At 39.8% G+C, this 15,850-nt stretch overlaps 1 protein-coding gene across 2 annotated transcripts in view; it reads right to left on the bottom strand.

The window, feature by feature from the left end:
• The window catches only part of RARB (retinoic acid receptor beta), a 476,807-nt gene that overhangs the window by 119,602 nt on the left and 341,355 nt on the right, over positions 1-15,850 (bottom strand). Inside the window, exon 1 of one of the 2 annotated variants that reach the window (XM_060248798.1) lies at positions 11,458-12,243. The exons of the other annotated variant lie outside the window; for it this stretch is intronic. Coding sequence (XP_060104781.1) covers positions 11,458-11,812 — 355 coding nt within the window. The 5' untranslated portion in view covers positions 11,813-12,243. Of the gene's footprint in view, positions 1-11,457; positions 12,244-15,850 lie in introns of those variants that run through there. 2 annotated transcript variants of the gene reach the window in all.

Below are 15,850 nucleotides of genomic sequence, written 5' to 3'. Positions count from 1 at the left end.
TGTTTGATTTTAAGAATTCTCCTCTTCCATAACGTATGGCACTGCAGCACTAAATTAAAACATCAGGAATTGAATTTTACTTGCATCTATTTCCATTTTAGCTAATGATACCCCGAAGCTTTCTAATAGGCAAGGCCCTAAAAATCTTTTGAAGTTGAAATTGCTCAAAGAAAAGCAACCTCTTATCATTACGGACTTTGATGAAGAAACAAAGGTGATCCAGTTCCAGAAGCTGTTATATTTCAAGGGAATAAAGTATACATTTATGAGCAAAGTTGGATAAAATTCTGGAAACTGGGTTTAAAATATTCAGTCTTGGTTATTCAGGAAAAAAAATGGTTCAGTCTGTATATATTAAGGCAATAGATTTACCTTTCCCAATTTTTTATTCATAAAATGCACTGTGTTGATGGACATAATTATTAGACTCCATAAAAATTTAAAAATGGGAAAAAATCAGTAGCAATTTCTGGCATAGCATACTTAGCCATGTTATAATGCAAAGTGCATACCTGGTACAATGCAGCACTCAACAGCCATTTAAATAATAGTATACCTGGTAGACCACCCTTCCAAACCTAGTTCCTATTGCCTTCATTAAACATGATAAATCCTTCCCCAAGCCTTCTACAATTTTGATCTTATGATCTATGAATTTAATTGCAACCCTTCTTTTATCGCTACAGTCTCTCGAGTCCTCCCCACAAAGCTAACCCTAAGATCGGAAGACCTGAGGAATTCCACGTGAATACTGTTTGGTTGGCTGCAGGCAGAAAGGCAAATGTGCATGAAATGAGCAGAAGCATATTCAAGGATAGCAATTTCCATTCTTAAACTACAGTCTCGCTGCACCATATTCCCTGCCATTTCTCAGGTCCTCAGATTGGATGGGAAGGGGCAGAAGCTGCCTTTTGGTGAATTCTGTTCCATTCATAGCTCCAACTTGAGATTACACACTAATATAAAATACTCTAAAGTACCTTTGTGATGCTTCGTACCTGTTTGCTCTGCAAGAATTGTTCTAAATGTGGAAAGGTGGGTTATACATATTTTTAAATAAAGTAAATAACATAAAAATATTTCTGCTTATTTCACATATTGCAAAGATAGAGCAGTCCACACAACATACCCAAAAGAGCAGAAAAGGTGTGGAAAGCTGGCCTAGCAGTCTTGTGTACAATACATGGTGGAAGTAGATGAATGGTAATGAAGAAGCATTGAGCATGCAGAATAAGCAAACAAATTAAAGCAAATAGACAAATATTCCAAAATTGTATAGTCCTCAAGAATCCTATTCAAATGAACACAGGAGTTAGTTTTCAAGTTCCCAGAGATGATATTTAAAAAGTTATAAAAAGATAACATTAATAGTACTGTTCATGCTTCTGTGATGGATTGCACTTTTAAAAGCTTCGAGGAGCTGTACAAACAAGTTGAAGGACTGTGAAGAGTTAATTCTTCACAGAAACAGCCACCCTTGAGTGACAGGCTGTTCCAAGGAATGTAACTGGGTAGCATCAGCTAAGCAGAGGGAGACTTTGGAACCAGATGCTGAGGAGACTGCAGTCTAATTTCAGCCCTAGAGATGAGTCAAGTATTGACAGACTCAAAATTCAGCCCTGACTGACAGCAGTTTAACAGACAGGAGAACTGAAGGAAATTTGGCAAGGAAGTCTGGGAAGTAGATGAAGACTCCTAGTTGAGACAAGAAAAGAGGATAGGTGAGAGAAGAATTTCCCTACCCAGTCAAACAGGGAATTAGCTCTGAAGAGAGCAGAGATCTCTCATCTGGCATGGTTAGAAACTGCCTTTAGAAACCTTAAGAGTCAGTTAAAAACTCGAGTACTGGAGTTTCAGAAGAAGAGGTTTGGGTACTGGAAAGAGCACACCAGCCTTCTGGAAAACAAAAAAGCCACTGAATACTCAAAGTGTATTGGAATGTTTGAGAAACACTGGAACAAAAGTCTCTCAGCATAAAGATTTAAGTAACTATGAACAGCTTAAGAAACTCTCATTAGCCTGAAACATAAAATCTAAAGTCTATGCATGTACTGATTTTACCTCAGAGTTACCTATATTATCTCAGAAATTTCCAACCCCTGATTTCGCCTGACTTCCCCCCTCTATGTTAAATAAAATATTTTGTTATTTTTGAATTTCCAAGTGCCTCAAAATGCCATATAAGATGTTTAAATTAAAGCAGGCTCCGAATCCCTTCTTCAGGTTCTTGGGCTGAGCCAACAGCCAAAATATTGTACTGTGACAGGGTGGGACAGCCAAAGTTCTTCAGCAAAGAAGAAAGTAGATTACTTTGCTTGGTCAGTAAAGGAAAACAGAAATTGAGGGGAAATCTTGCCTCTGAGGGAGGTAAGTGGATGGTGAGGACATCATAGCATACTGTTTACTACACACACATGAAACTGCCTACTACTACTTGGTATATTAGAGTCACAATTCTGAGGATAGCTGTGTTGCTTTACAGTAGAGCAGCTAGATTCAAGTTCAGCAGCACCTTAGAGACTAACAAGATTTTCGATGTAAGCGCTTCCAAGAGTCAATGCTCCAGTATCTGAAGAAGGAAGCACTGACTCTTGAAAACTTTTACACCAAAAATCTTGTTGGTCCTTAAGGAGCTACTGTACTCGAATCTGTCTACTCTGGGTGGTGGTGGCAGCTTTCCAGGGTCTTTTATATCACCTACTACCTGAACCTTTTAACTAAATATTTAAAGAACTGAACCTATGACCGTATGCATTCATAACATATTCTCTACCAGTGAGTCAGAGGCTCTTCCTGGCAACAGCTGATGTGGAGCATCAAGAAGTGTTTACATATCCCAAAGGTTTCTATGCACATCCTATCCAAGGTTATAAAGGAAGAAGTAGCAGTGGGTCTTTGATTATGATTGGGCTTCTGCAAGTAGGTCCTTTTGATGCAAAAGATATTACGAACACTGTATAAAATAAAATAAAAAATAAAGTTATTATATAAGGAAGAAATTATTTTGCATATTTACAGGAGCGACAAGAAAAATATACCACTGACACTGACTTGCTGTGAATAAAGCTATATAAAGAGCTCAAAATGTTTTATTTTTACATAAGTGAGTCCATCTCCAACCACTTGATAAAGCCGTTAATTCTGTTCACCAGAAAGCAAACAGAAACTACTTATGCCTGGCTACTTTCACTTCAAGCCATCCCATTATCCCATGCACTCAGGAACAACCTTTTTTTCCCTGCACAGAAGCCAACTATTCCAACAACTTTTTTCCAGTAACCAAACACTGTTTTGTTACAAATACCTTATTTAACTTCCTCACCACATTACAAGTTATGTTCTTCTTTCACCTTTACTTGCAGAATTTGGAGGGGAAAGACAATGGCCCCTTCTGCAGGCTGAAGCCTCAGTCCATATACAGTAGGGTTGCCAAGTCCAATTCAAGAAATATCTGGGGACTTTGGGGGTGGAGCCAGGAGACTTTGGGGGTGGAGCCAGGAGATATTGGGGGCGGAGCCAGGAGCAAGGGTGTGACAAGCATAATTGAACTCCAAGGGAGTTCTGGCCATCACATTTAAAGGGACAGCACACCTTTTAGAATGCCTTCCTTCCATAGAAAATAATGAAGGATAGGGGCACCTTCTTTTGGGGCTCATAGAATTGGACCCCCTGGTCCAATCCTTTTGAAACTTGGGAGGTATTTTGGGGAGAGGCAGTAGATGCTATACGGAAAATTTGGCACCTCTACCTCAAAAAACAGCCTTCCTAGAGCCCCTGACACCCACGGATCAATTCCCCATCATTCCCTATGGGAATTGTTCCTGGAGGTGCATAATGGCTGTGGGGGTGGAGCTTCCCCCGCTGGCCAGCTGGCTGGGGGAGGGGGGAAGCCTGTAAAACCAGGGGATCCCCCGCTGGGACCTGGGGATTGGGAAGCCTAATATACAGCCCTCTACAGCGGTTTTATACAGCCATGCAACATGTCTGGTTAAGTCATAGGCTTAAATCTCATGGAAAACTGCTAATGGAAGACGGCAGGACTTCCTTGTTTCCCGCCCCCAGCCTGCCCACTGAAATTATTCTCTCTGGAACAACAGATACTGAGGAATAACATGAGGTGGAAGTTGGAGGTCTGCAGTAGTAGGAGGGGGAATTTTATACATTGTCCCATTCTCCCATCAATGGAAATTTTCTGCTATATACAACCCACAGAATTTCAGTATCATATGCTGGTTAACTGGAGCTACCATGGAATCCCACTCAGACCAAATGCACAACTTCCTCTTTTCTATGGATTGGCAGGGTGAGTCGAGCTCTGGAATTTTGTTCCCCCAACTTTGCCCCCTTCTTGGCAATCCCAAGCTTGGCTCCTAGTCTTCCAAGGGAATCGTGCCCCAATAATGCATGCTAAATGGGAAAAGAAGACATTCAGGTGTCGTAAAAATACTCCAGCCTAAAATAACAGTGATGTTCAAGAATACATCTAGATATTCTGAGTGGCCGTTCAGCTGCCAGAGCTCAGTATGTGGAGTTGCCAAAAAGGTATGCCTTCAGTTTTGCTATCTGGGATTTAATTATATGGTGTCTGGGAAACAAGAAGATTTGGTTTAAGGACAATCCAGAAAGCTGAATATTTTACAATGATACAGAACTGAGTTGCTGTCTCACTGCCATGTATTCAAAACTCAAATAGTATAGTAAAACAAAGCCAAGTCTAACATACATGAATGAGTCTATAAATCTGAACAGAAATAGTTGGTCTTCCCTTGTCCTCTTCCGAAACATTTTTCATTCTAGCCTTTTGTGCAGCAAGATATCCTTTAAAAAGCATTAAGGGAAATGTGATTGTAAAAGCACCATAATTGGCAAGGAAGCAGCATGTGGAACTTTAATTTTATTTTAATTGACTGAATTTCAGCTTAGCTTGGCAATATTCCTGCAGTTTTTCTTCTCTTGCTAGATAATATTCAAATGGACTCCTATAGACTAAGTTTTGCCTGACAGCCCATTCTCTCTTACTCTTTTCATTTAAATATTTTTAAAACCTGTTTTAAAGAAAGATATGTGCTAGATTACAAATACAGGATAAGATTACCAGAGACACTTCCCCGGTAATGCAACACCCACAACTGAAGAGATAGCATTTGCTGGATTTTTGCTTTTCATCAGCCAAAAATCTGTGCCTTGGGTTTATGAAGATGCTGGTTGTACCATCTGAAGTCTTGCCTTACCTTGAATATTGTACTGCAGGAGCTAGGGATGCTATACATACTAGACTGCAGGAGTTATACACACAAATACTTACACTGGTCAGGCTATATATAGGTGTAGTCTAACCATATAAAGATGGTGTATACCTTGAGAACTGAACTAAGTTTTAAGTGGCTGAAATTAATATGTCACCCCCCAAAAGAAGATGTAGCAATTCAAGATGTATTTGCCTGGGCAAGATTTCATTTACTGCTAATTATAAATCACCATTCTAAATCCGTCCATCTGTTTTCCTTCAGACACTCACAAAATAATTTTTAAATAGGCTGATCAGAGCCATGTGAGTGTGTTTATTAACAGGCCCACTAATAGGTCAAATGCTCACTAATAGTCACTCATTTTCCAAAAGCACAAAGTAAGAGGCAAACTACATGATACTGTTCTTTAATTCATTTATACTAGTTTGTCCATGTTCCCCACAGTCACAATTGTGGGGGTACTGCTTCTAAAAAAGAAAAGAGAGCCCAAACAGCCTCAGAACCTCAGGGAAAGGAAGGGCCACCTGCCACCGTCCCCCCAGCAGTTTTCTTGCACAAAAATGTATATATGGGGGGGGGGCGGATTTCCTGAACTAGCTGCTCCACAGAATAACTCCCCCTTTGCAGTTTTTGTTTGTGAAAACTGCTTAGAGAGGAGGTAACCCTTCCTCCACCCTCCATGGTGCCATTACAAGCTCACTTGGATTTTCTCTCTCCACAGAGTTGCTGCGTGGGTATGGAAAACATGGGCAAGCTAGTGTAAAGAGTTGAAAAAAATATATATAATGTAGTTTGCCTCTAACTCCTGCTTATGCATCTGCAGAAAGTATGCACTGGTAGGTGTTAGGACTTCTCTTCCAGCTGTGTTAGGACTTCTCTTCCAGCAATGACAGGAGCATTAAGAATAAAACACAGTGCAAAGACTGGCATATTGCTTTCTTTAACCACTGCATGGGGCTGACTGTCTGTATGTCTGCAAAGATTCTTCATAGGTAATTATATTTGTGATTGGCTGAACTTGCTCAGAACTAGCCAGTGGGATTCTAAACAACAACTACAAAAACAGAAGGTCATTCCTCATCACATACCACTACTGTACAACACTTGGAATTTCAAGTTTATCCTGATATTTCCAGATTCTGGCTCTTCTCCCTGTCCTAATAAGCACTGGTTATTTCAAAGCTTTTTTCTTTTCCAAATTACCTATCAGAAGCAGAAATCCTCTTTGAAACCAATTTATATGAATATCTTTAGAGATTCTACTTTTTGAATGTTTCATGAAAAGATCAGAGAGCAACCACGCCTGAGACAAATACTGACTCCTTGGACAAAGCTAACAGTATATAAAACACACAGTCCAATGTGCCACAAATTTTCTGCTAGTATTTTGTACATATTTTGTAATATATTGGGAAGGAAGGCAGCATGGTATAACCCAATTTTGTCAAATCTCAGATGTTAAGCAGGGTCAGTACCTCAAAGAAAGACCACCGAGGAAGGTTCTGCAGAGGAAGGCAATGGCCAACCATCTCTAGTCCTTGCTTGCCCTGAAAAGTCCTTGCTGGAGTCATCATAAGTCAGCTGCAACTTGCCAGCCCTTTTACTCATACACATGTATTACTTCCCTATACAACATCCAGTCTAAGCATGGAGTATTTTGCCATGGGACCAGTGACACTGATGTTAACACAAACTCAATTTGACAGCTGTCTAAAATAGAGACATGGAAATATCAGCAACACATTTGTTACATTGTAAGGTGAGTACATTTCATCATCTTTATTATTAGAAGCGACTGGATTTATACTCTAGCCTTCACTCAGTGTCTCAGAACAGCTTACAGTCTCCTTCCTTTCCTCTCCCCACAACAGACACCCTGTGAGGAAGGTGGGGCTGAGAGAACTCTCAAAGAATGGCTCTTGAGAGAACAGCTCTGTGAGAACTGTGGCTGACCCAAGGTCACCCAGCAGCTGCATGTGGAGCAATACCCTCTCTAGGCTGTGGAGTTTTGTGAGCAAAAATTCTGCTTCTTGAACTACTGGTATTAAAGTTTTGAGCTACTTATAAATTAGTTTGCTCTGGGGTAATTTTTCCACAGCTAAGACAAAAATGTGTGAAAAACTTAAAACTTTAAAAAGGTTAAAAAATTGTGAGCTAGCTCACAATAACTCAGCTTAGAGGGAACACTGATGTAGAGGAGCGGGGAATCAAACCTGGTTCTCCCAGATTTGAGTCCATGCACATAACCACTACACCAAACCAGTGGTGCCGGTTAGTTCTTCAGGAGACCTGGCTGGCAACCTTGCTCTGAAGACAACTGAGGATATAAACAGCTTGGGAAATAGATGAAGTTTTGGTGGGATGTCATAAATAAGGATGCTAATCTTCAGGTTCTAAAATGTATTTACTTTAAACTTAACATTAACTCGATTGTACCACCACCTGCCACACAACACTAAGCTAAAACTCAAAGGAGCCTGTAATAAAGGCATGTTAACACTTTACAAATGAATTGGGACTACGGTATCAAACCTGAAGTTCAAGAACACCCACTTTAACTTCATGTTTCTCTTGGGGGAGGGGGAGTGTTTGGGTTTGTTTTGAAAAGGGAGGGGAGGAGACAAAAAGCAGATAGCGCATTGGAAACAAATTGTTCTTTGTCACAGAGGGAAAATCAAGAGATTCAGATTGCCCTGAAAGTGCATGAAGTTAGTTTACATCCAGAATAAACAAAAGGTACTATTGTGTTTTTTAGCAAATTTATACCAAATAAAAGTTTCTTACCAGTCACTAAGTGGGGAGTTGGGTTAGAAACTTTGAAGAAAGTAAAGGTATTTTTAAAAAAATAAACCTTCTGTGGTAGACACACAGAGCTTGCCACCAGCACCTGCTGCAACTCAATACGTAGGAATGTAGATTTCAAGTTGTACACTTCAGTGTATTTGTTTTTATATTCTGACTGGAGATAGGAAAGATAATAAAGCCCTGTATTGTATGTTAGAACAGATGTTATGGGGCTTCTTTGAACTCACACAAGGTAAAAACTCACCCAGTCCTATCATCACAAACCAACTTGCAGTCTAGCCATGAATTTTACAACTGTAGATTTCATTCAAAGCAGGCTTTATATGGGCTTTTATCCTACAACTTTAATTTAAAAAAGACTCACTTGGAAATGTGGTTTATATAAGTCAAGCAGTAATAAATCCCATTCATTTCAGTGCAGAAACATAAGCATGTGATTGCGTCTGTCTCTCTTGTTAAAAGAGACAGCATTTAAAATGCTTAATATTGGTTTGACTGTACTCCTTTACATGAAGGCAACCAGGTACAGTATCCTTTCAGAAATTTTATAATGCCATATCTGTTGAAAAGCTGGCACTACCACCAGAATAGCTGCATATTTCTTTAGAGGATACACTGAAAGACAGAAGGAATTTGGCCGTTAGCCACATTTGTTTTCCTTCATTTTTTAAAACAATCAGGCTGTAATAAATTCATGCTTCCATCCTAATAATAAATGAACTACTGAAATTCTGTAAAAGTTGTTTTGAATCCCTCTGTGTTTCACTCTTCCAAGGTAGAGTGAGACAGGACTCTAGATCTTACTTTAAGACAAAACAACTTATTCACATAATCTTGATGTTAGATTAATTCTCTACTTCAAAGCTATTATTTGATTTTGGAGTACTGGACCTAATTTCTTCAGAGTTAAGACGAGAGCTTATTGGTAATACTTTAAACTCCAATCCATCATCATTCTGGTATGTTTCTTTAAGATCACTGTTTTCTTTGGATTGCAACTCATCCTTTAGCACAGTTTGAAGCCACACACTATGAGCTACGAAAAAAAAATCAGATGAATATAAGCATGGCTTTCTAAACACTTAATCACATAAGAATTAAGCGGGTAAAGTTAAGGACATGATGAACTCTTGATGAAAGATTTTAGTGATTAATTCACTACAGTCTCAATAGAAATGCTGATGACACTTATGGGTGATGTTGTGCTCTTTTCTAAATGTACTTAATTAATGTACAAGTTATTCCCTTACCACCTGCTTGCCACCTTATACTTTTCATCTCTATAAATGAAATATTTAAAACCAAGGAGAACATAAACAATTTCAGATGGGTCAAATTTATAATCAAGATAAAAAAATTAGTGAAACCGACTCTAATACTTTTGGGACGGGCTTTCAATATATTACTTAAAAGTACAAAGGACTGAGTAAAAACAGAGAAAATACTTTTAGTCAGAATCACCTCATCGGTTCCTCTGCAAAATTCACATTACAGAATGCACATGTTTGGATCTATAAGCAGCATACTCATTATGAGAAATACATCTAAACTATGCAACTTACTCCTTCTATGTAGTTCTCTGTGCATGTTACTGACATTGTTGATGTATATCTGAAGGTATAACTGTAATTTTTGGAAAACTGTAAAAGTGAATACTGGGAAGAACTTTGCTATATATTTATTCAATTTGATATTTTCTTTGACTGGCTCCCCTTGTACTATAAAATTTATCTTATATCACCAGAGCTAAGAAAAATGGCACATTTTACACACTGCACGCTGAACTTGTGCTTAACTTACTAAGCACAAAGACAACATATTTTAATTGGTTCTACTCAATGACAAAGTCTAGCAAATGAGCACTAATGTTTGATCAAATTTATCAATAATAAATCAAAACTATATTTCTAATAGAAGCCTGCTGCAAAAAAAACACACAAACCTTGCTATTAATGCCATGGCCCTGAGTTTAATATCTTACTTGCTACAATAACTTTAGAATATATTGCAGAACTTGCTAAAAAAAACCCCCAAAACTTAACCTCCCCAGACATGCTAAAGGACTTTACTGAAATTTTTTCATAGTCTGCTAAACTGCTATGTTTTTGTACCCTCAAAGAAATACTTTTAAATGGTAAATTTTAAATAGCTAAAATGTGCATTCTTTTTGTTTTAAACTTCATTTCTACATTTTTAAAGAGGCAATTTTAAAAAAGTATTTGGACGTGTTTTTTTTTTTAGCAATGGGATCCAGTTTATAATTATGAGAGAAATGTTCTGATTTCAGCATTAAGGTATAATGATGCCTCCACCACACATTTGGGGGTGGGGAGCATTTCTTTCCCTTCCCTTGTGGATTAAGCACTCTGAAAAAAGAGAGCAACTGAGATGCCTAAGAATACAATGATACCAAGCATACTTCTACAGTTAATGCTTCACTGAAGTATCAAAGAGTATGTTAAAACAATTTGATAGATAGCCATCATTTGTCTAAATCAGTGTCAAAGCAACGAAGCATCCTTCAAGGCTTTTTAATGCCGAGAATGTGGTCCTTGGGATGGAGCTGCTTCTTGCTGTTTTGCAGAGCTGGAAACAGCACTCTTAAAGGATGCCACTGTTTTTCCACCTAGGTTCCCCCAGTACTATGTCAAGATCAGATAACAAAATAGTAATTAAAAAAAGAAATCTTCACCACCAGCATTGCCGTTCCTTTCCATGCAAGTCCCATACTCTTTACTGATCCTGAAAGTGCTGAGATAATTAATGGCAAAACAGGAGGGGTGTTCACAGTCAGTTTTCTAGCAAAACAGGGACTTCTAAGAGAAACAACTTTTTTAAAAAGGAAAGGTGGCAGCAAGGTCAGTGCAAAGAAATATTGGGGTGGGGGGTTGTTTTACTGAGAGAGGGAAGCTTGTGACTTTAAATTTCACCTATCCCAATGGTTCAAGCCCAGAGTGCAGAATGCTGTCCCTTTAAACTTGTTGACTAGTATTTTTATGCATCTGAAGGAAGAGTGCAATCCAAAATTTTCAGTATTAGAATAGCTAGTTTGCAAGTACATAAAGGCAAAGTTTTCCCATTCTCCTTCTACACTGAATAAACATTACAAATAATGACCCATTCCTTTCTAGCTGTAATGCTAAAATACTAGGAATACACTACTGCAATAAACATTGCAACACACCTAGTGTGGTGGTCATTTTCATTATTCTGCAAAATGCATCCATTCAATCCACACATGTGCATAACTCTCTGTGTGTGTGTGTGTGTGTGTGTGAAGGGGGGGGGGGAAACGCTTCTTTCACCTGCACCATTAATCGCTTATTGTGGGTTTGGTTTTGTTGTTGCATGCAAATAAATAACAGATGAGAAAGAAGTGGAACAAAATAATAGCGGGACCTACATTGAGCACTGCGCCGGTGCTGCCACTCTGTTTGTGCCAATCCACTGAAGCATGCTTTCAGAGCCTTCTCCTGGAGCATGCAGGAAGACGGACTTGCAGTGTAGAAATCCAGCATTTGACCAGGGCTTACTGCTAGCACATCCATACAGTCAAACATGATTCCCCCCTCTACAGTATGTCTGCAAAAGTGCCTTCCTCTAGGTGTGGAAGGAAAATGGCATATAAAAGTACATCCAACTCCATCAAACTCTGCCCCCTTTTTTGGCACGCAGGCTGTTGGTCTTTTTCCCAGACCAGAATCATGAATTATGACAGGCAACACAGCTAAAAGCCTGTAATTGATCCAAATGATCATTTACCATTTTTCCAGGCTGTGTTCAGCCAATCCCGCAGAATAAGAGGGGGAAACAAACAGCATTCCAAGTTTCACTTCTTATCCATCTGCTCCCTGAATGTTGTCCGAAGCCTCTGTGTCTCTCAGGGTTTCCTCGAAGAGAGAGTATCTGTTGTATCCTGCGAATCCTCAAAGTTTTGCTGAGAAAACAGGCTTTGCTGGGAGCGCTGGATCCCCCTTTGCCAGTGAATAGATCCTTCTGCCTGCGAACAGCTCACTTCCTACTACTTGTGTCACACAGAATGAAAGATTGAATTGCTTAATATATGCGAGTGAACTTTCTATGAACCCTTCCCAGGCTGCTAACCTTCAAATGACCCAACCAGTCTGACATCACCAACTCCCAGGATTCTCACACAGCTTAAAAACTCCCAGCAGCCTTGCAAAATAATGCAGGCAGGCACGGAAGCAGGCAGCAACCAGAGCTGCCGCATGTAGAATACTAACTTGTTTTTGAAAGGAAAACAAATACTTTAAAAAAAATAATCTGAAAGAAGATAACATAGCAAGGAGGGCAGATTCAGGAATCAGAACAGTAAGGGATTTCTTTTATAATGAACATTGTTTAAAGGTTACAGGCTCTCTTCCTCCCCACCCCTTTCTTCATCAAATTTCTTTTCTGTTTCTTGCAAAGATTTTTTGCATGCTCTGGATAAACTATCACAAATGCTCAGCATTCTCCATTTTCAAACTATGACATGCATCAACTCTTGCTATGCTTCCAGGAAAGACCCTGTAATGTAACAAATTCTGTATTCATCCCAGTACGTAACAGAGTTGGTTTTCTTGGCCGATACTTACAGCACAAAATAACTGCAGCCCATATTATCAGGGCTTTTTTTTCTAGAAAAAGAGGTGGTGGAGCTCTCACGAGTAAAATGAAGGAAAAACACACAGGTGCTGCCCCTCATGAACTTTTAAACATCTTTTTTTAATTGTGTTTCCACAAAGAGGTTCCAGAACTTCAGCTTCCCCCAGAAAAAAACCCCTACACAATGACAGGGTCGCCAATCCCCAGGTGGGGGCAGGGGATCCCCCAGTTTGGAGGCCCTCCCCCTGCTTCAGGGTTGTCAAAAAGCAGGGGGGGGGGAAGGAAATGTCTGCTGGGAACTCTATTATTCCCTAAGGAGATTTATTCCCATAGAAAATCATGGATAATTGATCCACGGGTATCTGGGGCTCTGGGGGGGGGCTGTGTTTTGGGGTAGAAGCACCAAATTTTTAGTATAGCATCTAGTGCCTCTCCCCAATATACCCCCCAAGTTTCAAAAAGATTGGACCAGGGGGTCCATTTCTATAAGCCTCAAAAGAAGGTGCCCCTATCCTTCATTATTTCCTATGGAAGGAAGGAATTGAAAAGGTGTGCCGTCCCTTTGAATGTGAGGGCCAGAACTCCCTTTGGAGTTCAATTATGCTTGTCACAGCCTTGATCTTGGCTCCACCCGCAAAGTCTCCTGGTTCCACCCCCAAAGTTCCCAGATATTTCTTGAATTGGACTTGGCAACCCTAATGCCAGTATTTGCAAAACACTGATCTTTGTATTGACCCAAACTAAAAATACATGCTTCCTAATTCAGACCTCTAATTTTCCAGGGTTCTCCTAGATACTTAGCTGTATGCTACAGCTTCCAAGAACATGTAACTGGCAAAAAGACTTGTACACTATCTGCACACGGGATAATGCAGAATAAAAGTATTTAATGTTTTGTCTATAGAAGTTATTTGAGGGAGCCCCTGATCTGAGGCTCAGAAGTTCACAGCACAGAACAACTGCATTAATTGCATAGCAGAACACCTCTGCCCTTGCTCTGAAATTACTCCTGTATAAAGTAACTGCAATACAAGCAAGCACACTGTCTGGCAAATCCACATATTTCTGAAGATAACAGCAGCCCTAATTCCAATAGTCACATTCTAAAGCTAATACAACTTCATCCTCTCTGTTCACGTGGACTGGGCTAGTAACACTTTAGCTCAGGCATGTTCAGTTTCAGTGGTGAGCAATACAAAAAATGTGGTGATTTGTGGATCACACACAAACAACCCATGAAATGCTAAATAAAAAGCATGCAATATATTTAATAATATAGTTGCAATAAAATAAATGGGAGTGGGGAAGGGTTTCTTGGCTTAGTATGGCATTGAGTCACTGTGACTTTAGCAACTACACAGGATGGAAAATTTTCATGCTCTGCAATTTCTTCCCTAATATAATGGCATAAGATATAGCAGGCATGAAGCATAAGCATGTTTGTCATTCGCTATCCAGAAAGCCACTCATTTTATTGCATGCATTCCATGCAGTGGGCTAAGATCTACTTTGCATTCTCCTCTTAGAGTGTCTACACCTGAACGTACTTCTACATCTTTGCAGTACAGTTCCAAACGATGCAAATTTTACTAATGTTTACTAATAGGCACACTAATAGGTCAAGTGCTCACTAATAGGCACTCATTTTCCAAAAACATGAAGTAAGAGGCAAACTACATGATATCCTTCTTAATTCATTTATACTAGTTTGCTCATGTTTCCCACAGTCACAATTGTGGGGGTACTGCTTCTAAAAAAAAGAAAATAGAGCCCACATGGCCTCAGAGCAGCCCTGCAAGGGAATGAGGGGCCTCCTGCCACCCCCTTTAGAGTGTCTACACCTGAACATATTTCTACATTTCTGCAGTACAGTTCCAAACTACTCAAATAATACTGCCCAATGCAACAATTACTTCCTTAGATTTCCTCAGTCCTATTAGATTTGGAAAAAATACAAAGAATCCATATTGTTAGGGTTTGTAGAGTCTTTCGGGATCAAGTGCCGTGTTCTACTGGAGAAAGTTTTCCTTCCAGACGTTTCGTTCTCAGCTGCGGAGAACATCCTCAATGGCGTTGCAGCCGGAGCAGGCGCTCAGACCTTCTTGGCTGCTATGCATTGAGTGGGTGCACAGCAGCCAAGAAGGTCTGAGCGCCTGCTCTGGCTGCAATGCCACCGAGGATGTTCTCCGCAGCTGAGAATGAAACGTCTGGAAGGAAAACTTTCTCCAGTAGAACACGGCACTTGATCCCGAAAGACTCTACAAACCCTAATGATGTTACCAGCCGTGAAAACCTGAAATCTTTGATAATCCATATTGTATCTGTCTAGAAATTCCTAGACAGATACAATATGGATTCTTTGTATTCTTTATATTCGCTTGACAGGAAGAGGCAAGGTCATTTTCATGAATTAGGGTTGCAGGTGATCACTATGGGTAGGAATCCAAAAGCTCTGGGATGGGGATAATGCATGGCTACAATACCAGTTGAATTTAGCTTTTTCAGAGCTGAATTTTTGCTGTTAAAAGTTTGTTCACTAAATATAATTCAAATAAACATGTTAAATAAGGTGCCAGCAACAGAAAACTTGGAAAAACCAGATGATCCAGTCACCATCTTCTGACCATCCCTGACCCAAGGGACATCCGGTTTGCCTTAACCGGGCCAGGGCTTTTTCAGCCCTGGCCCCGACCTGGTGGAATCGGCTCCCTACGGAGGCTCGGGTCCTCCCAGATTTGTTATAATTCTGGAGGGCTTATAAAACAGAGCTGTTCCGCCAGGCCTATGGCTAAGACGGACGGACATCCTTACCATCTAAACTGGTCCTCCTGCACTGATTGCACTGATCTGTCCACACCATCCATGCTGACTTAATGTGAGCGGTGGTTTCATTGCTTTAATTTTAAATTGTTTTAACTGTTTAAACTGTTTTAATTGTTTTAAACTGTTCTGATTGTTTTATTATGTTGGAAGCCACCCTGAGCCCACTATGGGAAAGGGCGGCTTATAAATCTGCAAAATAAAAAAAATAAAATAAATAAATCCTACAGTATTTTTATGATTATTATGCTGACCTTTGAACGTTCATGAAAGTCAGCCTATGCCAGTCACTGTTCAACTCCACATACAGATGAAAGCAACTTTTACCAATTGGCTGCACAGCAGATATTGCAGTCCAAAGAGTAAGT

This window comes from Heteronotia binoei, chromosome 10 (assembly GCF_032191835.1).
Source record: "Heteronotia binoei isolate CCM8104 ecotype False Entrance Well chromosome 10, APGP_CSIRO_Hbin_v1, whole genome shotgun sequence".
NCBI classification, from domain to species: domain Eukaryota; kingdom Metazoa; phylum Chordata; class Lepidosauria; order Squamata; family Gekkonidae; genus Heteronotia; species Heteronotia binoei.
The sequence above is the reverse complement of the archived record's forward strand: the minus strand, read 5'-3'. Positions and strand labels throughout refer to the sequence as shown.